The sequence below is a fragment of the Trypanosoma conorhini genome (assembly GCF_003719485.1).
Source record: "Trypanosoma conorhini strain 025E chromosome Unknown Tco_14.4_contig_00103, whole genome shotgun sequence".
NCBI classification, from domain to species: Eukaryota; Euglenozoa; class Kinetoplastea; order Trypanosomatida; family Trypanosomatidae; genus Trypanosoma; species Trypanosoma conorhini.
Genome location: NW_021704189.1, coordinates 9,057 through 34,473, shown reverse-complemented (window position 1 = coordinate 34,473; position 25,417 = coordinate 9,057). Strand labels below are relative to the sequence as shown.

General features: G+C 59.8%; 12 protein-coding genes across 12 annotated transcripts, besides 17 other annotated features; all 12 read right to left on the bottom strand.

Annotated features, from left to right (window-relative positions):
* Positions 1–30: 30 nt before the first annotated feature.
* Tco025E_02585 (uncharacterized protein) lies at positions 31–1,347 on the bottom strand (the record flags this gene model as incomplete). The annotated part of the gene is made up of 1 exon (XM_029369510.1): positions 31–1,347. The coding sequence occupies one exon, from the start codon at positions 1,345–1,347 to the stop codon at positions 31–33; it is 1,317 nt and encodes a 438-aa protein (XP_029230408.1).
* A 229-nt stretch (positions 1,348–1,576) lies between these two features.
* Positions 1,577–1,622: a microsatellite.
* A 166-nt stretch (positions 1,623–1,788) lies between these two features.
* Positions 1,789–1,821: a microsatellite.
* A 69-nt stretch (positions 1,822–1,890) lies between these two features.
* Positions 1,891–3,150, bottom strand: Tco025E_02584 (uncharacterized protein; the record flags this gene model as incomplete). Its single annotated transcript, XM_029369509.1, has 1 exon — positions 1,891–3,150. The coding sequence occupies one exon, from the start codon at positions 3,148–3,150 to the stop codon at positions 1,891–1,893; it is 1,260 nt and encodes a 419-aa protein (XP_029230407.1).
* On the bottom strand, positions 3,151–4,743 carry Tco025E_02583 (putative histone deacetylase; the record flags this gene model as incomplete). The annotated part of the gene is made up of 1 exon (XM_029369508.1): positions 3,151–4,743. One exon carries the CDS (start codon positions 4,741–4,743, stop codon positions 3,151–3,153), a length of 1,593 nt encoding a protein of 530 aa, XP_029230406.1.
* Positions 4,744–4,756: 13 nt separating this feature from the next.
* Positions 4,757–4,781: a microsatellite.
* Positions 4,782–5,957: 1,176 nt separating this feature from the next.
* Positions 5,958–5,974: a microsatellite.
* A 619-nt stretch (positions 5,975–6,593) lies between these two features.
* Tco025E_02582 (uncharacterized protein) lies at positions 6,594–9,734 on the bottom strand (the record flags this gene model as incomplete). The annotated part of the gene is made up of 1 exon (XM_029369507.1): positions 6,594–9,734. The coding sequence occupies one exon, from the start codon at positions 9,732–9,734 to the stop codon at positions 6,594–6,596; it is 3,141 nt and encodes a 1,046-aa protein (XP_029230405.1).
* A 90-nt stretch (positions 9,735–9,824) lies between these two features.
* Positions 9,825–9,865: a microsatellite.
* Positions 9,866–9,925: 60 nt separating this feature from the next.
* Positions 9,926–9,960: a microsatellite.
* Positions 9,961–10,059: 99 nt separating this feature from the next.
* Tco025E_02581 (uncharacterized protein) lies at positions 10,060–11,832 on the bottom strand (the record flags this gene model as incomplete). The annotated part of the gene is made up of 1 exon (XM_029369506.1): positions 10,060–11,832. The coding sequence occupies one exon, from the start codon at positions 11,830–11,832 to the stop codon at positions 10,060–10,062; it is 1,773 nt and encodes a 590-aa protein (XP_029230404.1).
* Positions 11,833–12,221: 389 nt separating this feature from the next.
* On the bottom strand, positions 12,222–13,238 carry Tco025E_02580 (uncharacterized protein; the record flags this gene model as incomplete). Its single annotated transcript, XM_029369505.1, has 1 exon — positions 12,222–13,238. One exon carries the CDS (start codon positions 13,236–13,238, stop codon positions 12,222–12,224), a length of 1,017 nt encoding a protein of 338 aa, XP_029230403.1.
* An 81-nt stretch (positions 13,239–13,319) lies between these two features.
* Positions 13,320–13,342: a microsatellite.
* Positions 13,343–13,964: 622 nt separating this feature from the next.
* Positions 13,965–15,134, bottom strand: Tco025E_02579 (mitochondrial edited mRNA stability factor 1; the record flags this gene model as incomplete). The annotated part of the gene is made up of 1 exon (XM_029369504.1): positions 13,965–15,134. The coding sequence occupies one exon, from the start codon at positions 15,132–15,134 to the stop codon at positions 13,965–13,967; it is 1,170 nt and encodes a 389-aa protein (XP_029230402.1).
* A 17-nt stretch (positions 15,135–15,151) lies between these two features.
* Positions 15,152–15,198: a microsatellite.
* Positions 15,199–15,378: 180 nt separating this feature from the next.
* Positions 15,379–15,412: a microsatellite.
* A 250-nt stretch (positions 15,413–15,662) lies between these two features.
* Positions 15,663–16,667, bottom strand: Tco025E_02578 (putative poly(A) polymerase; the record flags this gene model as incomplete). The annotated part of the gene is made up of 1 exon (XM_029369503.1): positions 15,663–16,667. The coding sequence occupies one exon, from the start codon at positions 16,665–16,667 to the stop codon at positions 15,663–15,665; it is 1,005 nt and encodes a 334-aa protein (XP_029230401.1).
* Positions 16,668–16,882: 215 nt separating this feature from the next.
* Positions 16,883–16,906: a microsatellite.
* A 121-nt stretch (positions 16,907–17,027) lies between these two features.
* Positions 17,028–17,085: a microsatellite.
* Positions 17,086–17,099: a microsatellite.
* A 61-nt stretch (positions 17,100–17,160) lies between these two features.
* Positions 17,161–17,211: a microsatellite.
* Positions 17,212–17,224: 13 nt separating this feature from the next.
* Positions 17,225–18,793, bottom strand: Tco025E_02577 (uncharacterized protein; the record flags this gene model as incomplete). The annotated part of the gene is made up of 1 exon (XM_029369502.1): positions 17,225–18,793. The coding sequence occupies one exon, from the start codon at positions 18,791–18,793 to the stop codon at positions 17,225–17,227; it is 1,569 nt and encodes a 522-aa protein (XP_029230400.1).
* Positions 18,794–20,099: 1,306 nt separating this feature from the next.
* Positions 20,100–20,128: a microsatellite.
* A 93-nt stretch (positions 20,129–20,221) lies between these two features.
* On the bottom strand, positions 20,222–20,857 carry Tco025E_02576 (uncharacterized protein; the record flags this gene model as incomplete). The annotated part of the gene is made up of 1 exon (XM_029369501.1): positions 20,222–20,857. One exon carries the CDS (start codon positions 20,855–20,857, stop codon positions 20,222–20,224), a length of 636 nt encoding a protein of 211 aa, XP_029230399.1.
* Positions 20,858–21,148: 291 nt separating this feature from the next.
* Positions 21,149–24,148, bottom strand: Tco025E_02575 (uncharacterized protein; the record flags this gene model as incomplete). Its single annotated transcript, XM_029369500.1, has 1 exon — positions 21,149–24,148. One exon carries the CDS (start codon positions 24,146–24,148, stop codon positions 21,149–21,151), a length of 3,000 nt encoding a protein of 999 aa, XP_029230398.1.
* A 204-nt stretch (positions 24,149–24,352) lies between these two features.
* Positions 24,353–24,388: a microsatellite.
* Positions 24,389–24,394: 6 nt separating this feature from the next.
* Positions 24,395–24,426: a microsatellite.
* A 59-nt stretch (positions 24,427–24,485) lies between these two features.
* Tco025E_02574 (uncharacterized protein) lies at positions 24,486–24,977 on the bottom strand (the record flags this gene model as incomplete). Its single annotated transcript, XM_029369499.1, has 1 exon — positions 24,486–24,977. The coding sequence occupies one exon, from the start codon at positions 24,975–24,977 to the stop codon at positions 24,486–24,488; it is 492 nt and encodes a 163-aa protein (XP_029230397.1).
* Positions 24,978–25,228: 251 nt separating this feature from the next.
* Positions 25,229–25,251: a microsatellite.
* Positions 25,252–25,417: the final 166 nt, after the last annotated feature.

Below are 25,417 nucleotides of genomic sequence, written 5' to 3'. Positions count from 1 at the left end.
GTGGCAAGGTGGTGCTCTTCCCATCGTCCTTCACCGCGGCGAGCTGCCTGACAGCTGCGACAGGTACACGTTGTTTGCGCTGTCTATCGTGCATCCCAAGTGGAGGACGTGCGACCGCACAGCCGACTGTGAGACGCGAAACCACCCCACCGCCTCCTGCCTGGTCTCCGGGGACTGGTGTTTCGCCTTCATTTCGGTGTACTTTGGGTGGGACTTGAGCACCACCTTCGCCACCTCGGCGAAGGGCATGGCTGTTTTTCCAGCGGAAGCCCACTGCCGCAGAAGCGCAGCGGTGAGGCTCTGCAGGTCCTCCGCGTTTGCCCCCGAGAAGTCCACCGCATCGCCCGCCTTTGCAGCCCCCGCCACGGGAGGGAGGGCCGATGTCGGCAGCAGCGTCACGGAAGCCGCCTCAGCCTTCGCCGGCTGCGCATCGTATGGGCCAGCTTTTGCTCCCAGCGCCGCCTCTGCGTCGTTCACACTCGTCGCCGTCACGTTATTGGTGTCCGGCCTACTCTTCTTCCCCACACGCTGCCCCGCCTCATCGTCACGCCTCTTCCGGCCGTCCCGCCGAGCCTCGGGCGCGGCATCGTCAGAGAAACTGCTCTGCGCGTCCCGCTCCTCCGGACCTTCGTCGTCGTCGATGTAGTTGCGCTTGAACCCCACAGAACGGACGTCGACACCCGAATACCACGAAGTGGAGATACCTTGGCCCGTTTTAGGGGCGTCTGTGCGTTCGTAACGGAGGGCGTGCAGCGGGGCCTCCAGCAGTCTTGCCCGTGCCACCTGCTCTCCCTCTGTGGCCGCAGGAAGTGCAAGGACGATGCACGACATGTTCTCATACTTGGGCAGCGGAGTTGAGCTGAAGCGAGGCGCCGTGTCCCCCTCTGCAATTCCGTCGCCCCCACCCTCCTCCTCCTCCCCGGCGCCCTCGCCAGTTTCACCAGACGCCGTGGAAGGGCGCAGTGACGCCTGGTACACCGTCCGCCGAACGCGCTTCCACCTCTTCCTTGGCGCCTCCAGCACCTCTAGAGTTTGCGGCCTGCGAAAGTCCAGTTCTGGTGCCGGCAGCAACGAGAAAAGTCGAACGCCGGCGCCAGTCTTCTCGATTCGTTGCTCACTCCCGTCGCCACCACAGCCGGCAGCTGTCGCGCCGCCGCCGCCGCCGCCGCTCAGAATCGACACAGCATCACCGCAGCTGACGATGCGGTAACGCTCCACCCGCGTCCCCGCCGCGGCCGCTGGCTGCTGCCCGCCCTGACGGCACTTCTCCGCCGCCAGCCGTGCGTCCTCCGCCAGCCGGTACTTGGGCTGCACGGTGGGCACCACCTCGAGACTCTGCCGTATCATTCCCTTCGCCCACACGCCCAGCGGTCACAGAAACAGCAACAAAAAGGAGAGGAGGGGTGCCAGAGGAAGAAGCAGACAAGGCCCCAATGAGGCAACCGAAGCCAACCAAATAAGTTCGCAGAAAGCCAACACATCAAGAAACGCATAACTTTAGTTTCTGTCATTTCACTTTCTCCGTGCGTCTTCGTTTTCCTGCTCTAGGGCATCAAGCGGCAAAATTGGCTTCTCATGTCTGCGTGGTGTGGAAGGTGCCTGTGTGTGTGTGTGTGCGTGTGCCCCGTTTCCCCTCCACGGCCGCCCTCCCCCCTCTCGCCGGGGAAGAAGTTATACTTCGTCTTTCGTGCGCGCCGCACCGTAGCGTGAAGAGGCGTGTGCCGCGACGGTGGCTGGTGTGCAGACCAGCCGACGCCATTCGAGTAACGCGCACAACGTCACACACCGAAAAAAAAAAACAAAACAAAAAAAAGAAAAAAACGCTTATGAATTGCCGCTACGCCTGCAAAAAAAAAAAACGCGCGCGCATACACAAGCGCATAAATCAAATCAGTTCATAGAAGAAACGTGCGAAATGGAGCCACAGATCTCTTCTAGCTTCTGTCGCAGCTCCTCCCACACCGGGCCTCTCTTGGAAGAGCAGGAGAGAAAATGGCACCCTGCCCGCTCAGCTGCCACCCGGTCTGCCGTGGTGTCGCCCATATGAATCCAGTGTCTCGCGGATGTGACGCCCGACTTCGTACGCGCCAGCTCAAGCCCACGAGGAGAAGGTTTGCCCACGCCAATCGTGTCGGCGGTAAGCACAGGGCCAATCAGCGCATCCTCGCCGTCACGCTTCACCATCTCACGAATCATATCAACTAGCCGATAGTCGGCGTTTGTTATCACGGTCGGAGGGTCACATGCAACGCCGAGGGGAAGCTGCGTTTCCCGCCACTGCTTCAGCGCCTTCAGCGTTGGAAGCGCCTCAGGGAGCCAACCGTACGGCTCCGGCGTGGCAAAGCGCTGCACCACATCCTCAAGAAACTCGGTCCACTCCGGCGTATTCCGCGCCTGCCGTATGATGGCCATTACTTTCTCGTCATTGTTGTAGGAGTCTCCGTCAGAGGCGAGTGTGGCATCGACAACACGGCCCCAAAAGTCAAACACAGACGCCTTCGTCAGACCGCCAATGGGCATCTCTTTTCCGGCCCCCAATTTTTGGGCCTCCCACATCGCACGGTCCCTTTGAAGTTCTTCCTTCAAACACTTAGTGGAGGCTTCCTCCATTTTTTCCACGTCGATTGGCGGAAACTCCACCCCTTTCTTCGAAAGAAAGCGACGGATGTCAACGGCGTACTGATGCCCCGAGGACGGGTACACCTCCACCAAGGTGCCCAGTAGGTCAAACGAAACACCAACCCGGACGGTCATTCCTCGAAGCACAGATAAAACCCCGGCCTCCTTCGCCCACGCACCCAGCATGCGAGCTTCACACACACACGCACACATGCGGAGGAAGGAACAGAAAGCAAGAAGGAGTAGGGACAAAAAATCGGTGTACCAGAGCGAAAAGCAAGAAGAAGACAGACAATTTGCAAGGCCTGCAGCAGTGCGCGTGGAAACCACCACCATCGCGGCGGCAGCAACGACAACAACAAGAACAAGGTGTGACACTTCCCCGTCTCCGGAGTCAGTTGTAAGACAACCTCTGGGTTCCCTGTCAACCTCCCACGTAACCATTGCAGAAAAGCATGGGTTACAAACGACGCAGCCACAGAGCAAGAGATCAGCAAAGACCGAGAGAATGGGATGTAAGTACAGGCGCATCTATACTTCTTCTTCCCCTTCCTCTTCTTCCTCGTCCTCCTCGCCTTCCTCTTCCTCCTCTTCCTCATCGCCCTCCTCCTCGTCTTCCTCTTCCTCCTCGTCCTCGTCAGCATCGTCATCATCCTCATCATCATCGCTGCTCTCTTCTTCCCCGTCCTCCTCTCCCTTTATGCGATGCCGCAAGGCCTTCTTTTCTGCCGCCCGCCGCATCCGCAGAAACATAGGGGAGTCATACGGCATCTGTTGTACCTTGCGTACCTGAGCCGGTGGAAGGCCATGCATGAGGAACGACGGCCCGTACCGAGTGAAGTGCTCACAATCATCCGGGACGGCCACGCTGAGATTAGTCGACAGATTGGCCGAGTCCCCAAAGTACTCTGTCTTGCCCAGGCGCAGCGCCGCCGCACAGCTGAGCACATCCCTCGTGATTGCCCCCGCAAGACGGGCGCAGCTCGCATCCACGTAGCCGCCTGCGCCAAGAAGAAGAACCTTGAGGGAGCGGTGGGCCGCCTCCTGGAGCAGCAACCGGACGACGCTTTGCATCCCGCCAAGTGTGAGATTGAGGGCGCCCAGCGGATCTCCACTGAGGGCGTCTGCGCCACAGACAATGACAATCGCACCCAGACTTTCACCCAGCTTTCTAAGCGCGAAATGAATAGCTCGATGCACCAGAGGCACGGCAAGAATATCTGTGGCACCGGCTGGCAATGGAATGTTCATCACGAAGCCACGCCCCAGCCCGGCACCAATCTCCTCGATTCCGCCCGTTCCAGGAAAGATCCCAACTCCGTGTGCGTGCATGGACAGGGTCAAGACGGAACTATCGTGCAAAAAGGCCGCCTGTGTGCCGTCGCCGTGATGTGCATCTAGGTCCACCACAAGGATGCGATTCGCGGCAGGATGAAGTGACTTTTGCAGCTCCAGAACCCCAAGAACCACATCATTTACAAAGCAAAATCCCCCCGCAGTACGCCGCTTGGCATGATGCCTTCCACCAAACCAGTGAATCGCGGCAAAGCGGCCGGAGCAAGCCAGCAAACGGGCAGCTAAGAGGGTGCCTGAGACGGTGGTTTGAATAGTTCTCCACATGCCTACAAAAGGCGTGTTGTCGCCGGTAAGGCCATATGCCTCATCCGTCGGAATCGGCACGAGGTCGGGCAGAAGACGCGGTGGGGGTCGCAGCTGCGCAAAGGCTTTTCTTGAAACGGGGGGTTGAATGTCCCCCGCCCTTGAACGCTTCACACACGATGCCCGCTCATCCACCTCCGACAAGGTCTCGCGAAGCGCCAGATATCGTACGTACGCCTCGTCATGAAATGCAGTCATCTCCGCCACCCCAACCACCGGAAGGGGCTCGCCCACCCACTCAAACACGTCACTGGAGGCCGCGTCCGCTGCACCGCCGCCTTCCTTCCGAACGAAGGCGGGGCAGGCATAGTGACGCAGCATGTCTGTCACAAACCGGTTTCGCTCGTACGTGAGGGGCATGGCGGAGGCATCGATGTCGTGGCCCACGACGATGACCACTGGCGGTGGCTGCCGCGTCGGTTGGACGGATGCCACTCCACGCGGCGACACGGCAGCCACCGCCATGCAGCGCCAACACAATAAAAAAAAAACAAAGAAAAAAAGTGAGGAACCGGCGTAGCCGGCTTCCACGGCGTTGGGACGGTGCGGTTGCCTGTGAAGAATGTGTGCGCCCCCGTTTTCAGGGGCTCGCCCTGCGACGCCAAATGCAAGCGACAGACGGTGGAAGAAAAAGAAAAAACAGAAGGGAGTGACGCGCCAATAAAAAAAAAAAATCGAGGAAAAAAAATAAGGGAGGCCCCAAAATAAAAATAGCAACTGCATGAAGCAGGGAACAGAGACCTGAGGCCGAACAAAAAAAGGGACGCATGCAGATGTCCCACTGCCCCACACGCCTCACTGGTGGAAGGGGCCACGACCCGACAGGATCATCCACTGCAAATGCAGGATTGTTCAAATGTGCAGGCAAAGCAGGAATGCACAAGCAGAGTGAGAGAGGTACCCAAAGTTATCCCGCCTATACTGCTGCTTCGTCGAAGCGGCAAAGCATCTTTATCCACTTTGAGGCCTGCGCCGCACTCTCACACCCGCAAAGTTTGGCGCGTGCTGTCAAGTCCAACGCGTCCGTCGCCCTCAGAGAGGCGACACAGCAACACAGCCGTCCCCAACGATGTCGAAAGCGCAAGAGGAATACGTTCCTCACGCGTCCCTGCGACTGTAGGCCCAGATGTATATGCACAATGCATAGCCCGCGCGGGCAGAACATGCAGACCGGGCAAAAAGTCCCTGTCGATTCTCCCTACGGTGAAAGGAGGTTAAAAGAACACAGGTTGGTACAAACGAGACCTAGCAAGTCGCTGCCCCACCTCGATGTAAAACAATCCGCGCACACAACTCAATTGGTGATAGCTAGGCTCTCGACTTGAAGACGCAAAGTGACAGTATGTAGTAGAGAGGGGGGGGGGCGCAACCGCCAAATCCCTTCGCGTGGAGGGCATCAAAGGCTATGGTGAAAAGGAGCGAGAGAGAAAAGAAAGAAAAAAAGGGGGAGAAGGAGGAAATTAAAGGAAAAAAAAAGGATGCGTTTGCGCCGCCTTCCAACGCGGCATCCCTGGGGAGAAATATCAAGTCGTAAGAAGCAGGCGGAGGCAAACAAGACACTCGTCCGCCTACTTCGCCTCATCTGGCCGCGGACCCCTTCCAGAGATTTCTATACTCGAGCCCATGCGTACGCCGCCACCCTCCCCCCATCCTCCGCCCTGTTGCTGTTGCACTTCCTTCACACACACACACACACGAAAACGGAAAAAAAAAACGTCATGCGACAGACAGCGACGGGAAAGCGTTTCGAACAACAGTGGAAGGGGGGGAGAAGGAAGAGGAATGAAATGGCAAAGGCATATGGATGTCCGCGTACGCGGACAGGTGCACCACTCCTGCCCCCCCTAAAGACAGGGAGATCGAGAGTGCGGGCACACACACACGCGCGCGCAGGAAAAAAAAGTAAAAAGATTGTATCATACAACATGATACACAAAAAACACACACACACAACATCACTGTTGTAGAACTAAAAAAGGAAGAGCTGTGGGGGAGAAATACTTCATTTCTATATTGCCATCGTAGTCCAGGAACCATACAAACCATAAATGTGCATATGTGTATATGTATATTACGCGTGTGTGGCCAATTGGGTGCGATAAGTGGCGCAAGGGCACAACACCACCGCAGCCGTTTTCGTCATTAGGATAGCCGCTGCATCCTTCCTTTTCCCCCTCCACTCCCATCTTCCAAAGGTGTTCTACCATGCACCGTAAGAAGCAAAGCCACCTTCCCCTCAATCACCCGGGCAGACTCCTAATGTAGTCTCCTCAAATGGGTCACTTGAATGCAGATTCAGCTGCAATTATCTGTGGCTATCTATACCTTAATTTTCGCACCGTCTCCACTCGTCGCCGTTCTCTCCAAGTGCGCCAGGCCACTTGGATCATAACGGCGGCCTCCTCCCTCAGTAGCCGTTGCCGAAGGATGCCTGCCGTGGTATAAGCAATGCCGTTGACATCCTCCCATGATGAAAACGGCAGTCGCTGAATCGTGGGGTGACGCGGTGGAAGCCCATTGTGGATACCGTTTCCGATGGCACTTGCGGTTGGCACTTCTACGTCGCCGCAGCTCGCAGTCCCCAGATTCTCATCATGTGGCTGAGAATCAACACGAGGGCGGCGGTTCACTTGCTGTGAACCTGCTTCCGAGAGCGGCGTGCTGGAGAGGTCGGACCATCGTCGTGCGCGTCGTGAGGACGTGGAAAAGTCCTCCACCCCACTGTTACGACTGCCTGAATCTTCCGACATGGGAGGCGTGGCAGAACCGCTTGAGTAACCGTGGGGCCCTGTACTGCGCGTGTTTACCGACGCTGAATCCCCATTGAAGTGATTGCTTGCCGTGGCGGCATCGAGCGAAGTGCTGGCTTGCTCGCTCGCACGCGGAAGCATGCGCAGAAGCGAGTTATACCTGCGACGAAACCTGTCCTCTGCGAGGTGCGCGTCACACGTGTTCCCCTCGCTGGAGGCCACGCTTTCCCCGCCTCCGTGAGGCGCCTCACCGTTCCACTTCGGGGGACTCGCCGCCGGTGGCGGGGGAGGGTCCGCGTGCCTCCCGTTCGTGCCCTGCGGCTGCGCCTCCGCCCATGTTCGGTTCCGTGCCGAATCACGCAGCATCTGCTTCATCACAGTCGCAGGCGGGGGCGCAGCAGCAGCGGTGTATTGCCGCAGAACCCTCTCCATAAGGCTATTGTAGCGTTGCTCCGTGCGTCGCTGACACGCAAGCGACGCTGAACGCCGGGCCGCCAAGAAGGCCAGAAGGACCACACACGCATTTTGAGGCGTCGTGCCATAGACCGACGCCGCCTTCAGGGAAGGCCCGCCATTCGTCAAGAAGGAACCACCCGTTTTCGCACGGCTCCGTGTGCCGTCAGTGCTGAAAACCTCCTCACCACAGGATGTGGAGGGAGACAAGGACGAAGAAGGGAAATAGGAACTACTTTGGGGCGAGACGAATCCCGTTCCAGCGGGAGGCCTCCTCCACTCCTTCTCAAGCAATGAGAGCCGTGCCCGGGCAAAGGCCTGCAGGACGTGTATGCACCTCCCCAGCGACGGGACGCACAACTTCGTTGCCGACGCGGACGACGTCGTCAGTGACGATAATTCATCGCCGTTGTTTGCCTCCCAGGCACGCCGTGGCACGTCGTGGCGAGCAAAGTGCGGCCTGCGCGGCGGCGCGCGCGCCGCCACTGGGGTTGGTGCTTGCCTCTTCCGTACAGCTGACGCGGTCAGCTCCATCTCGCTCGATAACGTCGGCCTTGCTGAGGTCCCTCGCCTTTTTTTGGGTCCCCGTGAAAGCGGTGTGCCTGCAGCGGAGGTTACCCGTGAGGTCGTCCTAGCCTCCGAATTCGTGTGCGTCGCGGAACTTGTCGCCGGGGTCGCCGTGCGGAGTCGCGCTGCGTCCCGGTGGACAGCATTTGTGTCCGCGTCCCACGCCGGGCGGTGCGGCACGCTGCGGCGCCGACGTGGTCCCGCAGCGGCAGCCGTAGGAGTGGCGGCCGCGAGCTCGTACACATCCCTGTGCGCAGACTTTCCCCGCCTTCCCTTTTGCCTCTTTTGCTGCTGCTGCTGCTGCTGCTGCCACCGCCGCCGCCTCTGTGAGTGAGACGGGTCGACGCCTGCTACTCCCTCCTGCGCCTCCTCCTCATTCCCTCTTCTGGGGTTATCAAACGGTGTCACGCAGGTTGCAATCTCGATCGTGCGTGGAAGCGTCGTGGTGACGATTATGCTACGCGGCGGGGGCGCAGTCCCGCCAGGGGGCGCGGAGGAGCAGGGGGCGTCGGACTTGGGAAAGCAGCAGCTGTGCCGCCGCGCACGCTTGCACTCCTGTATGCGCTGCCGCAGCTCCTGCCGCCAGGTGTTCTCCTCCGCGCTCAGCCGCTGCACCGATGACAGCCACCTATCGCTCTGCTCAAAACAATGTATGGCGGCCTTGTAGGCGGTACTACTCTGCAGCCACCTTCCGTGGGTCTCCAGCACACGCGAGAGCAAACACACACCCTCGCGCCAGCCAATGTGCACGTCGAGTCTTCGTCGCTCTAGCCCTGGAACAACGCTGGCGCCGCCGCCGCCGTGCGTGGCAATACGGCGGAGATTATTCATTTGGGTCTCGGATTCGTAGATGCGCCTCTCAATCGCCTCCTCCGCGAGCGAGATGGCTATCAAGGCTTCCTCCAAGCTACCACATTCATACTGCGCCTGGGCGAGGTTAAAGTACGTCACCCCAATGGTTTCCACCCCCAACACCTCCTCTAAGTGAAGCGCACGGGACATGCGCCGCACCGCCAGCTCGTACTCCGCGAGCTTGAAGTGGTACAAGCCAATGTTATTGTTGATCACAGCGAAGGCAAGCTGCCGCATCTTCTCATGGCGCTTGGTGAAGAATGGAACAAACATCTCCTGGACACACGCCTCCTCCGCGCCGCGGCGGTCCTCTGCCGACTGAACAAAGTCCCTAACATCCAGCTCAATGGACTCCGCTGGGTTGAAGAAAGAGAACCACTTTCCGGCCCCTTTCTGAGTCATGGCCTCCGTTCTAAGTAGAATCTGCAGCGCACGTGAGTACTGCTTCTCGTTGAGGAAGTGCAGAGCCGTCACGTTAGAGGAACGAATACAACGACTCGTTTCCTGCGACAAATTATCCTCCAGATCCACCAGCTGCTGTAGCGCAGCATTGCAGGCATCCCCCCTACTCCCAGACGTGGACAGGGGTCGATGCTCCTTTCCGGAATGAACCGGGCCGCAGTTCATGCGATGGATGACCAGGCGGTGTTTAAAGACGAGCTCCGCCGCCGCTCCAACTAACTGATGTAGCCGCTCTACCTCCGCCTCCCGCTCTCGGTTCCCACTGGCGTCTGACAGTGGCGCCGGCATCTTTTCGGGGCCGTGCGAGAAGTTGTGTTCGCCAAACCCTGCAGACTGCCGCGCTGCGGCCGGTGCCTGCGCCCGGGCGTACATGCGCGCCGCGCACTCCTCCTCGTCCCTTCTGTCTCGCTTGGGAACCCTGCAAGGGCCGGAGTGGGCGTTCCTCACCTGGAGCAAGAGAGCAAGGGGAAGCGCAAGGGAGAAAGAAAGAGGGATGGGGAAGGACAGATAAGAAAGAAAACTGTCACTTTCTCAAGAAGCAAGCATCTCAAAGGCAAAGAATAAGGGAGATGGAGGGAGGGAAAGGGGGGGGGAGGGAAACAATTGGTTGTGTGCCCCCACACCACTCTGAGAAGGAAATTATATACGGCAAGAACGACAAACCCCCGGAGAGTGAGAAAGAGGGAGGCAGAAAGACTCATGCCGTCCCGCAGGACCCGCCCCGCTGCGTGCCGCAAAGCCACAGGTGCCGGTTTTTATCGTACACTTCAGGCACACAGCCCCCCATATGTCCCCCCACCCCTCCCCGCAGCACACGGTTGAGGAGGCGATCAAACTCCGCTAGCTTGGGCAGCGTCGTGCCCTTCACCGAGGTGCCGTTCGTGCAAATGACTGCCACGCGCACGGCGAAGGCGCGAAGCGTCGCCTCGACAACAACTACGGCGGCCCCCGCTCTCCGCTGATCCCTCTCACGCTGCTTTATGGCCTCAAACAATGAGGTCACGTGCTGCGCGGAGAGCACAAGCTGCTCAATCTCCCACTCAGGCATTGTCCTCTCTGAGAGGTAAAATGGCCACTGCGTCAAGGCACGAAAGAGGAGTTCATGCACAAAGGCCTCACCGTCGCTTGTGGCGGTGTATGCTGCCCCCACCACCTGAAGCGCGCAAAGTGGAATGCTACGAAACGCCATGTACGCCCCACGGGCAGTCTTCACAGTTGGTGCCGATTCCTCCGGGGCCTGCGTGCACATCCACGCGTGCAGTATCTCGCCGTTCATGCACCCCGGCGAGGAGAACACCCCGTGGCGCTCCAGTTGAGCGAGCACGACACCCATCTCCACGGAGCTCGCCTTTAGGGACGATGATGGAAAGAAAGAGCACTGCATACTGAGCCTCAGCGCCGCGTCCGCCTCCGCCTCTTTTTGAAAAAGTGGCAGCACATGTAGCAGGGCATGCCGCGCAGGGTGGAAACTGTGCGGCGTCCCAACTAGGGCAGAGTGGCGACTCAGTAAAGCCATCCATACAAGTGGCAAAAGCTGCAAGCGGCGCTGCTGGGAAAATTGCAGCGCTTCTTCCACAGGATGCTTCTCAGCAGAAGTGGCGGTATTCGCAGGGGAGGACGCAGGGTCGGCTGCGGCGCCGAGCCACTTTGCGGCCCCTTCTGTTGTGGCCAGGCACGACAAGAAGGTTAGATCTGCTGCCGACAGATGCGCCCCTGCAAGACACTCACGGGTGACTCTGGCAAATGTTCGCAGCATCGCAGCGTATGGCTTCATGGTACGCTGCATGTCAAACAAGGGCTCTGTGTGGTCCAGAAGCCCCCAGCCGCAGATACCGCTTGTAAAGTGAAGCACTGCCCAGTGTAGAGAGTTCCATGGGTCGACTCTCGCCTCTGCGCTCGCCCGGTTGGGCGCGGACCCCGCCTTCGCCCCCGCACGTCCACGAAGAAGCACATCGGTACGGTTTAGTCGGTCGGCGCCCTTTGAGAGAAATATTGTGCAGGACACGGCAACGTCAATCAGCGCCTCGCAATACTTGTCCGCCGTCTCAAAGAGGGCGGTGAGGTGCAGCAGGAGGGCGGCAAAGAACACGTACTCCATCACGCGTGAGAGGTCGTCAAAGGACAGCGCGTTTGACTCTGTCCACCGCCGCCGCTCCACACGAAATGAGGTCAGCATGTGGTGGCAGTGGTAGGCCGCGTAGCGTGCGGCATCCTCGTGAAGCAGCGCCTCCGCACCGTCGCTGCAGACGGCCTCATCCCCGTTCTTTGCCCCCTCCGCGGCAACTGCGCTCATCCGTCGTCCCTTTTCGACGAGGTGCAAGGCACGCCTGAGCGGAATTTGATACTTCGCAGCGTCGTGCAGCCCAACAGCTCTGCCGCGGCTCTCGGGGACGCCGCCTGTGAGAAGCTGCCAGCGGTGGGTGAGTGCCGCCGCCGCCGTCACGCGCCGCCACGGTGACCAACGCCTCATGCACAGCCGGCGCGCCCGCCCCTCGTCATGAATGGCGCAAAGCTCTCAAACGTGGCAGCAGCACCGGCACGAGGTGGGCGCTAGGGAGGGCGGCAATTTGGGGATGCGAGCTCCCAGCCTCCTGCTGCAAGTATGCAATAAAGAGCAGAGAAACGGCGAGGAACCAGAAACAAAAAAAAAGGCAAAACAATAGGGTGTATGCAGCCACCGGAAGACGTTACAAAACCTCAGCCTGCAGCACTTTGTCCCACTCCCTCGCAGAAATGGGGCGCGGGAGCAAAGAAAAGCAAAGCAAAGAAGCGGGAGAAACACCCTCCACCCGTGCAGGTGCGTGGGTTAATTCTTGTCCCTGACTTTTACTCGTGCTTGCATGCCTCGATGCGGTGCTGTTAATCTTTGTTTTTATCACCCTCGTCGTCGTCTTCCTCGTCGTCTTCGCTGCCGCCTTCCTCCCGCCTGTCAGACACTTTGTGGATCACGCAGCAAAACATTGGGCCCAACCCCCCGGCGGTGTCCGGGAGGACAACGTGGCCGTAGCGCGTCTTCTCGCCCACGTTGCGCAGCGTTGGCGCCTGCACCTCCACCTGGCAGCGGGTTCGCCGCAGCACGTCCCCCACGACCTCGTCATTCTCCAGCGGGGAAATGGAGCAGGTGGTGTACACTACACGGCCGCCCGGGCGGCAGGTCTCTACGGCCCGCAGCAGCATCGCGCACTGTCGGCGGTGCAGCTCCGTCGAGGCCTGTTCCGTCCAGGCTTTGGAACTGACGGGGGCGGCGCCGGCGTGCTGCAGGAGACGCCGCTCAGCGCTACACGGGGCGTCAACGAGCACGCGGTGGTACGTCGACGGCGCATGCCACGTCTCGGCACTGCGTTGGGTGATCGTCACGGGCACGTAATTTGACGGAACGTACTCCCGAATGCTGCGCCGCAGCCGGGCGCAGCGCTCCTGCTGCGGCTCGTTTGCCGTCAGTGTCCCGTCGGCGGAGAGGAACTGCGCAATTCCAATCGAACCCCCGCCGGGGGCGGCGCACATGTCCAGGACGTGATCAAACGCATTGACCCCCAGCTGCTCCACCACCAGCGCCGAGGCGTAGTCAAGCAGGTAGTACGCCTTCACGTTGAACTCGTCACTGACGGGGGGCGCCACCTCACACGCGCCGTGGCTCCGAAACACCTGCAGCAGCGAGGCGTCGTCGACGCGCGTCATGTTGGCCATCACCTCCTCGAATGGCAACTGGCAAAAGCGGTTCCACAGCGCCACCTTCGGTGGCGGCGGCGCAGTCAACGCCTTCCGGAGCGCCGGCCACCGTGTGCCGTAAGCTCTGGCGTAAAACGCCTCAAAGTCCACGCCGCGCTTTGTGCCGCCGGCACCGCCACGTGGCCCCCTTCGCCTCGGTGGCGGCATTTCCCACTTTTTTCTTTCTTTTTTTTTCGTCACCTGCGCGCGAGTAGTTGTGTAACGGCGGTCGTGTGAAGAACGACGAGGAAAAAAACAAACAAACAAACAAATATGAGGCGGGTAGGTGCGGAGGTATTTGTTTGGCCTCTCAACCCTGCAGCACGTGAAGGAGAGGCCCGCTCGCCACTCTCCCCCTCGATCCCACACGCACACGCGGGCTGCAAGCGCGGCGCACGACAACCGAAAAGGAGGCGGGCCAACGGCGCCCGGAGGCCGCGGGGGACGCCGCTGATGGAAGGGGGCCCACACGGCCCGCCGCATTCGTTAACGGAAAGGCACACACATCAACGTCCCTCAGCTACCTCCTGCCTCTCCTCCTTTCTTTCTCTCTCTCTCTGTTTAGTCCTCACTTCTCGTCTTCCGTTTGTTTCTCTCCGGCTCTCCCACTCCCTTCCTTCCTTGCGGCCGCTGGGATAGACGCGGTAACCCAGAGCTCCGGCCTCACGCACCCAACCGACTTGCCGCTATCTGCCTCCCGCCTCCCCCGGCATTCCTTCTCCGTGCCGAGGTTGCTCTGCTCTCTCCGATTCTGTTTTTTTTTGTCTGTTTGCCTGATTTCTCTCTCTATCGTGTTCCTCGGTTCCCTCACCGCACGACTAACCCAGGCGCCGCGGCGACATCATCACCCTCCACGCCTTTCCAGCCACCTCCACCCGCCAACGACGAAGCCTGCTACGCAGGCGGGTGAAGTACATCGGTGTCCGTCGCGCCCACGTCCTGGTCGCCATCGCCGAGGCCCACTACTTCCTGCAGATTGGAGTACGGCGGCGGCGTGTACCGCGTGGCCATGTACTTCTCACCTCGAAGCGGCTTCTGCAGCTCGTCAATCATGGGAGCCTTCATCCATGCACATCCGGTGATGGGGTCCGCCAGCTGCGCCCAGGCACGATCAATGGGGTCTGGCGACTGGCGAAGCAGGCGCCCGTCCCAGTTGCGCATGTATTGTGTCGGCACCACCTGCGGCCCCTCCACGCGCACGTCGTGTGGTACTTCAGCCACAAAGTAACGCACGGGGACACGCCAGTAGTACTTGGGGGAAGTTTGGTACAGCTGCGCCGTTGGAAAAACATTGCTGGGGTCAACGGTAATTCCTGTCTCCTCCCATAGCGTGCGAACGGCGGCCTCCTTGTAGCGTTCGTACAGCAGTGTCCACTTTCCTGGCAGTTTAAGCGAAATGGGTGGGATGTCGGGTGGCCGCATCTCGCGATTGATGCGGCGCAGCATGAGCCACTCCACCTCCTTCGAGCTGGGCACCCGTCTAAAAACACCTAGGCGCACATACACAGGATCCTGCTGTATAGCCGCCTCCATCAACTTATGGCAGTTGAAGATCCCACGCTCAGATCCAAAGAGGTACACGGTAATGTCCACATCATCGGCCACCTCGTAGGCGCCTCCCTCACCGCCGTCGCCGGTGTCCTCCGACAAGCGCCCGGGAAAGGTGGGCTCCAGCTCCATATGTACCCCTGTTCTATACTTCAGCTCAGCTGCCCACTCCCGCATTGGCCCCGACACCTTGCGGGCCAATGCCGCCTTCGTCTGCCATTTGTATACAAAAGAATTTGTGAGGAGGTCAAAACGGGCGGGCGGCCGCGCCAGCTTCTCCAAGTAAATGGTGCTCGTGCTGCCGCCCATCGCCGCGACTTCTAACGGGTGCTGCTGCATGACATCCAGCGGGGCCGCGTGTCCCTCCGTCTCCAGCGCGGAGGCGAGCTCCCCGCGGAGGGCCTCGTCATCGCTGAGAAAGGCGCTGCTATCGGAGGAGCGATCGTCACCTGAAACCCCGCGCCGCCCAACGAGCCCCCACAACGGCGCAAGTGGAAGGCCAGACCAGCGCCGCATCTGTGGTTGCGACGCAGTGATGCTAGATGCGTTCCCGCCGCCGCCGCCGCTGCTGCTGCTGCTGTGTTATTATTATTTTATTGTTGTTGCCCTCGTCGGCGCCCCCTGCAGTACGTTCCCTCTTTCTCCACCACCGGCGACTTCCTGCACGTAAGCCGCTCTTGGGGGGCCTCGCCTCGCTGCACTTCCCCCGCCGCCCTCTCGCCGCTGACCGGGCGGTGAGTGCGGCGCCAATGAGCAGGGGAAAAGGAAAAAAAGGAAAACGAAAAAAAAAAAAACAGCAACAACAACGAACAATGAGTGAAGCCCGATGTAGAGGCGAAGGGACACTTCAGACACGCCCGCCGACGGCAGAATCCAAACTGCGGAGAGACGCCGTGACTCTTCTTGGCGCTGATGTCGCCTCTCTCATTTGTTTTCTCGCGTGTTCGCGTGTTCGACTTTGCCGCCGCAGCTGGCCCTCAGAGGCGTTCAAACGTAAATGTGAGTAACAGTGAATAAAGAGGGGGGGAAAGGCCGCCCGTCCGGCTATTCGGTGGCGGTTAGGAGGGCCGTCTCCCGCGCCTTCTCCAGGTGCCTGCGCAGGAAGTCACGCTTAAGCGGCGTCACATTTCTTCCAACGTTCAGGTTCAGCTCGTACGGGTCCTCGATGCACCACTGGTAGTTAATCTTCTCGCCGTTCATGCGGGCGCGATCCTCCGCGTTCTTCGTCCAGTTCAACTGCTCCTTCGTCGTGATGCCCGGGCGGCTCAGCGAGATGACGTGGTGGGCCGCGTCAAACTCGTGTAGGTAAAACTGCAGGAAATCCAGCACCTGCTCGCCCAGCTCCGCCCCGTCGTTCCGCGGCGGCTCCAGCGGCAGGTACGGCGGCACCGGCGGCACCTGCGCGACGTCTATGGCGGCGGGCGGGATGAAGCGCAGGGCGCCGCGCCGCAGCAGGTAGTAGACCACCATCAAGTTGAACCCGTAGGAGGTGATGCTGCCGCCAACCACGGAGGCGTTCAGCCCCGCCCGCTTGCTCCACCGCTTCACCCCCATGCTCAGCCAGCGGCACGGCGGGTCCTGCTCAAAGTAGGCCCGCAGCAGCGCGCTGTTGCGCACCCCGTTGCGTCGGTTCACGGTGATGTCGAAGTCCACGCTGCTCCCGTCCTTCACACGAACGACCGGGACGCGCGTGCGCCGCACCTCCTCCACGTTCCACGAGAAGTGCCTCTGCCGCACCACCCTGGCCAGTTTTCCAAGGAACTCGGCCTGCAGCCCCTTCGCCACCTGCGTCGCGGCGTCCTCGCCCTTCCCGTCCTCCACGTCCGTCTTGCTGAGCGCGACAAAGTCCACGTCACTGCCTTTTTCGTGCACGCCGTAAACCGCGGTGGAGCCGAACATGTACAGCCGCATCGCCGGGTCCACCGCCGCGACGCACTCCACCACGACGCGGTACGCCTCCTCCACGCGGCGCGTGTGCAGATCCTGCGTGGAAAGGTGCCGGAAGGCCCTCGTGACGCTCCGCCCCACGACCGCAGCCGCTGGGGGCATCCGCTGCTTCTGCCGCTCGATAAACCCTTCACGCAGGAGCAGAAACCCCAAACACGCATGGGAGGGGGGAAAAAAAAGAACCGTTACGAAGCCGCACTGGAAACCGGCGCAAAATGCGACAACCCACAACTCCCTCCCTCCCGTCAGAAACACCCAGACAGACACACGTGCAAAGCACACGCCTGCTTCAAAGGGAGAGGCAAGACGTGGGAAGTACACACACACGCACACACCACACAAGGAAAAAAAAGGCCTCCGTTGTCCCTGCACCATCCTCGTGCACCCTCCCTCCCTCCCACGCAACAGCAATGCACCCCAACCAAGGCGAAGCCAGAAACACGTAAAATAGTTTTTAATTACAAAAAAAAGTATAACAAAAAAGAGAGAGAACAGAAAAAAATAAATAAATAATAAACAAGGCAAACACATAAAAGGCTCTGTAATGGTAAGGTGAGATTCTGTGCCGCAACAGATGCGCGACAAAAACACCGCGAAGAAAAAAAAATTGAAAATGAAGAAGAGGGAGAAAAACAAAACAAAAAAGTGAGCAAAGGGTGTCACTCCAACTGTTTTTCCATTTCCGACAAGGACACCAAAATGTCGGTTAGTTTGGAAGAAAGCCCTTCTGTCAACCGCTCCTCCAACACATGCATCTGGGCGACCAATCTCTGTATGGAGTCCCGGCTCTCCATCTGGTGGCGCACCACAACGCCGTTGATGTCCCGCACGCACCCGTGGAGGCATCGAATGTGTTGCACCAGCTGTCCGCGCGGGGAGGGCGGTGAGCACGGCGTGTGGCGCGAGAACGAGGGACTCGCCTGCGTCGCCCCCAAGGGGTCTCCCGGCGTCGGTGATGCAGACTGCTCACCTCCTCTTTGCTCCGCCTGCCCCCGCCTTGCATCTAGTGGGGTCTTTGACGCCTGGACCAGTTCTTGCGTATGCAACGCCTCCCCGAAGCACACGAAGCGCCCATTCGCCTGGGCTGCCTCCCGTTCCCCTTTCCTTTCCCCCTGCTCGCCACGCAGCGGCGTGTGCCCCGCGTCCACATCATCTCTGCCGAAGAGCCTGAGACGTGCATTCACCACGTGCGGCTGCAGTGGCCGCAGAGGCGGGTCAGGCGGTGCTCCTGACAAGAGACGCGGCGGGGTATAGCGATGTGGTGGAAGCGTATTCGAATCGGACGTCGATAGCTCCCGTCGCATTGCCGCAGCTGCCCCTCCCCATTCCTCCTTCCCATTTCCTTCCCCCACCCTCTCTTCCTCTCGATCTTCTGCTCTCGGAAAGTCTTCTGGAAGTGGCGAGAACGGATCCAAGTGCGCCTGCGCCTTTTTCTGTGCCCCTGGCACCGGAGCAGCCCCGCCTGGGGGCTTCTGGCACAGCAAGTAACGCACCCGTCGGGCGTTACGAGCAACAATGGCATTTGCATGCGACTGCAAACGTCCTGCGACCCGTGCGGCAGCCTGTGAGGTCGGGGCAATGTGGAGGTCAAGGCCGACGATGCGCTCTGACCGCTCCAGCCCCTTCAGCAAAAAACCTGCCACGACGTCATCGAGGTGATGCATGTCTAGTACCATGTGCACCCCATTCAACCAGGTCCCGCGTGGTGAGGGCGACCTCACGGTCTCCGAGTTTGGCTGTTGATGCGAGTGCAGTCGGGCGTACCCGCAGGGGCGGCATGCGCCGCGGGGGATGTCTGCTTCACACACCGCAGCGTTGCGACGTGGATTGGGGGCCGGGGACGGCCGCTTCGAGAAAGGCGTATGCGGACAGCGCCCTGCAGGGCTCTTGGCGGGCCGCACCGCCGAGGTCGCCCTCGAGTTTCTTCGGGCAAAGGTAAATTGCATAAAAGCCGACATCATCATCCTTGACTGCAGCACACTGATGCCCCCCACCAGTCGCACATGCTGCAGACTGCGGCAACGTGCGGCTCCGAGCAGCAGGAGCCGCAAGGACTCCGGGGGCGTGAATTGTGTGTGGACGGTAAAGGCAGTCAGCGAGGTGCTGGACTCCAGCAGGGGCTTTAGCTGCTGCGCCACCGTCACCGGGACGGCGTGCAGCGGCGTGTTCCCTAGCGTCAGACGAGTGGCGGTGTTATGCAGCAGCGCCGCAGCCGTCAAAGTCGTCATGACCTTCTCTGGTTAACGCTTCGCTGCTGTGCGCACTTTCGCCGTGCGTCCGGGGGGGCCGCCAGAACCAACTCTGCCCCTCTCTGCTCCCCACGACACTCGCAAAAAAAAACTCGTTTTCCCTTGTGGTTTTTCTCCTGTCTTTCCCTTCACCGCAAGGAGGAGGCAGATAGAGGGAGCGGCAGGCACAAGTCAAGGCAGGTACGACGTGCACAGGGGCCGCAGCTCTCCCCGGCACGGCGATGGTGGGCGGCCCACAGAGAAGGGGAGATGAAGACAAAAAAAAAGACGTCGAAAGGGAAGAAAAGGAGTATTTGTCCTTCTTGTCGATGTTGGCTTCACGTTGGAAGTAGATATGTGCGCCTTCAGTCAAGCCCACCGCCGTTGCCGTGCAGGTGCCGCGACGCCTCGCGAGAGGCCTGCAGGAGCTCCTGCTCCACGGCCTCCAGGCGCTTTGCGTGTGCCGCGTGGATGTCGATGACCCGCACGTAGACGAGCTGGTGGTAGAGCGCGAGGGTCGCGACGGCGCCCGCGGCCAGCCCCGCAAGTTTTACGCGCAGCATCGTCGTCGCCGCCGCCGCCAACTTCCCTCTGCGGGCGACAGAGCCGTTTTACTACGCCGCAGTCGAGCTACCACGCCCCCGCCCCGGTGCTGCCCCCCGCGAGCAACCAAAGAAAAGACAGAAGGAGGAAATTAAGGGAGCGACACGCGCCCCATGGCACCGCCGCAATGCGGCGGAGAGATCCAAGAGGGGGAGAAAGCACCCGCAAGACGCACAGGCGGGTGTAGAAGAGGCAATGAGGGAGGTGCCACATGCGCATCCACAGCGAAAAAGACACAGACAGAGTAAGCGAGAGTGAGGGGAGGAGAAAAAAAGACGATCCAAATAAACCGCAGCTTCCCCTCCTCGCCCCGCTTCCCCAGAGATATATACGCTCAAACAAGCAAATTCCTTTTCTTCGCTTCATCTTCTTCGTTGGTCTTAACTGCTGTTTTCACCCCCCGCAGAGTCTCCGCGCATTTATTGTTTTATTCTCCACCCGCCTCGAACGTCGCCGAACTTTTACATGAGCGCCCTTCCCTCCTGCCCCGCTGCTGCCTCGCTTCCCCCTCCCATGCGTCACCGCAGGCGACAGGACTGCTCACCGCCCCATACACGCTCACACACGCAGGGCAAGTGAAAAGGGGAGAGGCAGCAAAAGAAACAGAGGCAAATGCGCATGTACCGTCGAGACGGGAGAGTAACAGAGAGAGAAGGGGGGAAGGAAAAGGAACGACTCCCCCCACCCCTCCCCACCGCCACCTACCAACCAACCAACCAACCAACCAACCAAGCAAGCAAAACACGGCAGCAATAACAATAGTAAGTTATAATACGAAACTATGGCGTCAGGGGAGGCAGCGTCAGACTGGGGGGTGTGCCGCTGCTACTCCGGGAGCCGCACCGTGACGTAATTGCACTCCCCGCCCTTGAAGGGCAGGTCGTTCAGGGACAGTGGGTCGAGGAGCGGGCGGTCCCCAAGGAAGAGGGTCGTCCCTTCGTACGGCACGCCGTCAATGTCCTCCAGCTGCGCCTTGAGGTAGGCGACGGTCTGCCCCATGAGATGCTCCCGGCGGACCCTCCTCCCGTCGGGCAGGCAGAACTCCACGGGTACCACCTCCCCCGCCAGCTCACGCTCCTCGCCGTCCAACTTTTCGAGCAGCTGCTGTGCCTGGTGCGGCCTGACGTCCTCCGCCGGGCAGGCCTGCACGGGCGCCTCCCACTCATCGGCGGAGTCCGTGAACTCCTCCGGCACCTCACTCATCCTCGCTGTGCCGGGCCCCGGCCTCCTCACCCACTCCGACTGCGGCACGACGCGTGTCGACTCCAATGAAGAGATGACAATTATTACTATTACTTCGTCCTTAACGGGGCAGAGGGAAAACCAGCCACTGCGCCCGGTCCGATCCAGCTGACGAATCTGACTTCCCTGCGGGGAGCTAATGCACGCCACCAACCTAAAAGAACAACGACAGAAGAAAAAAAAAAAAAGTAGAGAGTGCGCGTCCAACGCCACATGCATCTGCACGTGAGTCCACAGACTGCATCCGTGACGCAGAAGGTGATAGTACAGGGCCGCGCACACGCATCACCCAAAGAGAAAAAAAAAAGGAAAAGAGAAAAAGCTCAAGTTACCACTTTTCCAGCGTTAACCACCCACCCCGGCAGCGCCACATATTTACTGGGGACAAAAAAAAAACAGGCGATCAAGCCCCCATTTCAACCCCCAGCCCCGCGAGACAGCAAAACCTAGAGCGGCTCCGCCAAGTACATCGGCGTTCGCATAAGCGCCAGGGAAGGGAAGTACGACTTCTCACAGCTCAATGAGATCCATCACCCGCCGCAGCATGGACTCAACGGAGTCTCTGTACCCGAGCAAAGTCACGTTGCTCGGGTCCCGTACCTTGGCGACATGCACCCAAAGGGGACCACTGTTAATTTTCGGCGTGTAAGATTCCCTGCTGTCCGCATCACTCGCTTGCGCGGTATCATCGCCGTCCGCCGCAACCTGGCCCCACAGCCATGGCAACAGCAGACTCATAGGCACGGGCTCCTCCGTGTTAGCCAACTCGGCCTCGTCAGTTACTCCCATGAGCGACCTCACTAGACGCCTATACGCAGGCAGGGCGGCAAGCTTCAGCCACAAGGCCACGGCATCACCGCAACGCCCTTGACTCAGTTTTACCGCCTTCGTTGCCTGATCCAACGCCTTGTCGCACTTGCCAGCCGCATGGTACACCTTCGCAATGGAGCTGATCACTAGGGGATGCCGCACTTTCCAGTGCTGCACCGCCTGTGCCGCCGCACGACCCCGCGCTGCAGGTGCCTCAAGGTCAATGGAGAGCGACACCAACTCTCCCACAGGAACAGTGAAGGAGCCATTCTTTTTAGGCAGCAGCTGCAACGTTTCCTTCACAACTTCCAGTGCTGTTTCACGACCCCCATGCGTTCGTTCCACGTGGCATCTTGCAAGGCCAAAGGCGGCATGAATTTCCGCCTTCTTACTCGGTTCATGTCGCCCGCACACGACAACGCCCTCGAGCAGCAGGGCCCGGGCGGCACTGGCATTGCTCAACAAAGTGGACTCTAGCTGCTCAGCCGCGTAACACCACACGGTGGGGGAGAAACGACAGTGCGCCAGTCCAAGGGCTTTCGTGTAGATTTGACGCAGCTCAGCGATAAAGGCTGACGTGTTGACGCCTCGCATCGCCGCGTCGTCCAGCAGCCTCTTCATCCGTGCACCCTCCGCCTCCAACCGCATCAGCCAGAGCTTTTCGGACCTGGGAAACACGCTCAGGGCCTTCTCAAGGAGTGGCAAAATGTTCTCCTGCTTACTGCGCTGGTGCACGGCAAACTTCACCCACACAATGTCGCTATCCGCCGCCACAAGTTCCGTGCCTCGCAAGAGCAGCTCCACGGCTTCCGCCTCACGGCCAAGTGCCACCAATGCTTTGGCTGTGGCTGCAAAGAGGGAGGTGATTGTGGGGTGCCGCCAAAGGCCAAGCTGTAGAACGTGCAAGGCTCCCTCATATAGCCTGCGATCGTACAATACCTTGGCGACGCGAATAGTCACCTCCACCGTGGCAAGCGACGGCGTTAGCAGCAGCGTCGGAAGAAAAACACATGTCAGTGGCAACGGAAGACTGTCTGAAGCCGCGGTGGCCGAAGTGGTGGCGCCATTTGCCGGCGACAAGGCCAAGGGCGTCGCCCCCGGTCGATCAAGTTCCTCCTCCTCCTCGACTTCCTCCGCCGTAGTGCCCGTCACGACGAATGCATTGGGACGAGGGAGGTGATTTGCCAGCGCCGACAGAGCAGCGTCAATCGCCACGGGCGGGGCCAGGCGCACCGCGGCAGTCATGACCTCAACCTCCTTTTCCATGACGCCGGCGCCGCCCTGCGCCGCCTTACTGCGGGCCTCGTGGAGAATGAGCATCGCCGCCCATGTGGCGCAGAGTGTCTCGTGCGTCTGCCACGCGCCTGGGAGCAGCGCCATGAGGTCCTCGATCCAAGTGGCGGGCACCGAGAGCGCGGCCGCCGTCCTGTCGGAAACAAAGTGCAAGTACATGTACGCCGAAGTCAAGATGTACCGCTCAAAGGCGGAGGCGCGCGCCGCCTCAAGCCACTCTCGCCGTGATTTTTCCTCGTCCACCTTCAGAAAACGCCCTGCCGCCTGGCGCACGAAGTATTGAATGCGTTCATTGCCCAACCCTTGCAAACCCTCTTCTCGCGTCCCATCTCCATCCCTCACGCGTGCATGCAAGTGAAATTCCTCAAACTTGGCTGCCTCAATAATAATCTGGAGTGAGAGATGCTCGGCCGCAGCCGCGTTAAACATGGCTTTTCCCGTCTCGTAGGACTCTAATCTTGCCAACATCGCCCAAAGAGAAGGGAGCTGTGGGGTGACTTCAAGTGCCTTGCGGATAATCTTCTTTTGATCCCGTGGCGCAGGAATGTGCCGCAGGACGCGGAGCCAGAGCTTCTCACTTGAGGGGCACACCATGACGGCCTGCTGCAGCCAGTGCAGTTGCTCGTGGGGAGGTTCATGCTCTAGTAACAGCAACCACAACTCCTCACACCCGGAACAGGCAGCTACGGCCTCTTCAAGGAGCTGTCGCTGCGCTGCCGGGTCCTTCGTGTACTCCAACCGCTCCTTCCAGATAAATGGCCCTTTGGCTCCAGTAAGTCTACAACCCTCTACTAGCGTCTGATGTGCCTTTTTTGCCATCCCCATCTCACGAAATGCACGCGAGTGCGTAATCCACGTCGTTTGCTCCGTTGGTGAGCCCATTCCAAGAATGTTTTCCAGCGTTTGATGGGTGGTGAAAGCCTGGCTGCGAAGCAAGTCCCCCGCCGTCACCACCGACGTCTCGTCCGCAAATGCGTGGTCGTCCACCACGTCCATGTCCTCCGTGCGTGCCTTTCGCTTCACCAGCGACTGCCCCGCCACACCGCTGCCAACCGTGGCGAGGTCGTCCATGGAGAGCAGCGCCTTCGGCTTCGCGGCCTCGTGCGCCGTGGCGGCCGCACGGCGGGGAGTCCCGCCCTTCGCATCCTCCCGTCGGCGCTTCTGTCGCCTGTCCTCGAGGCGATCTAACGCATCCAGCAGTCCACTTGTCTCGGGTGTCGAGAGCAAAAACGGGGCGGCGGTGGCGCCGACGGCAGAACTCAACTCCGCGGACGTGGAGAACGGCTTGGCGCCCCGCCCAACGCCGAACTGGTAGCCCCGCGGTGGGAAGGGCGAGCTCCAGTCGTACTTCGCCCGCAAGAGTTCATACTTGTCCTTCTTGGGCAGCAGCGTCGGGGCGGCATGCATCGCAAGCAACGAAGGTCAAGCTATGGGAACTGCCCTTTCCCCCTCCGTTTTCCCGTTTTTTTTCTCTCTTTTTCCTTTTATTTTGCCTGCTCCTTCAACTACGGGGAAGAAAAGCGGACAGGCGTCGCGGCAGTGCCGTGGGGGGCAGGCGCCACCATGCACTCAAGCCATCGCAGGGGCAACCCTCTCCACGCCCACTCGCACAGAGAGAGAGAGAGAAAGAAAAAAAAAGGAAGAAAGGTGGCACGTCATCACCACCACCACCGTCACCGTCGCCGATAACTACGGAATCCATCCATCCTCAAAGGCCTGCAGACATGCTCGCCTCCCCCGCGCCTTAGCGGGGCCGCACATCCTCTTCATACTCATCGTCGAACATTCTGCGACGCTCATCTAACGACATGTCAGAGCGCTCCAGCTTCTCGTCCAGCATCTTCTGGAGCACAAGCCCCTGCCACAAGACGTACCCGATCATGAGCGCGTACATCCAGTAGAACCAGCGAAAGTCAATCTTCTGCAGTGGTCCTTTCCATTGGGCGTAGCGGATGAGCGACTCCCGGAGGACGTTGGTGTCTACGTCGCGGAAGTCCTCCGGATTCACCTTGCCCTTGTTAATGCGTGCCTGGCGAATGTACCGCCGCATCGCGCCGTACGAGCTGTGCGTGTACGTGAAGAACTTGGGGGTATCGATGACGAGGAAGAAGGCATCCCGCATGGCGCAGTGCACCCTGTTGCCCACCGGGTCCCAGTGCAGCATCGTCCGCAGGTCATGTCGGACCGTGTCGCTCGCCAAGCGCAAAAAAGAGTCGGTGTTCAAGCCGAAACTCATCTCCCCCGCCACTCCTCTTCCTCGACGCGCGTGCCTGCGTGCGTGTTCGACGCCCACGTGAGCTACAAGGCCGCAAAAAAGAAAAGGGGCTAGTAAAAAAAAATAAAGTAAAATAAAGGCATTTAAAAAAAAAGAAACACGGGGAAATGTCCCGCAATGACGCACCGCGGCACGGCATCCCCAGCCACCTCTTGCGAAAAGAAGAAGCGGTGTGAGAGTCGCAGCAAACTCAAAGGGAGCCGCCCTCCGGGAAGAAAAAAGAAAAAAAAAAAAAGGAAGTAAAATTTCGTACGTTCCACACAACACACACACACTTCCAAAGAAAAAAAAACGGCGTAGACGGAGACGTGTGTCACCTGCGAGGAGGCGAAAAAAGGTGGGTGGGGGCGACGCTCATCTTCGCCGCCGCTGTCGCCAGCAGCCCAAGAAGGAGGTCAGCA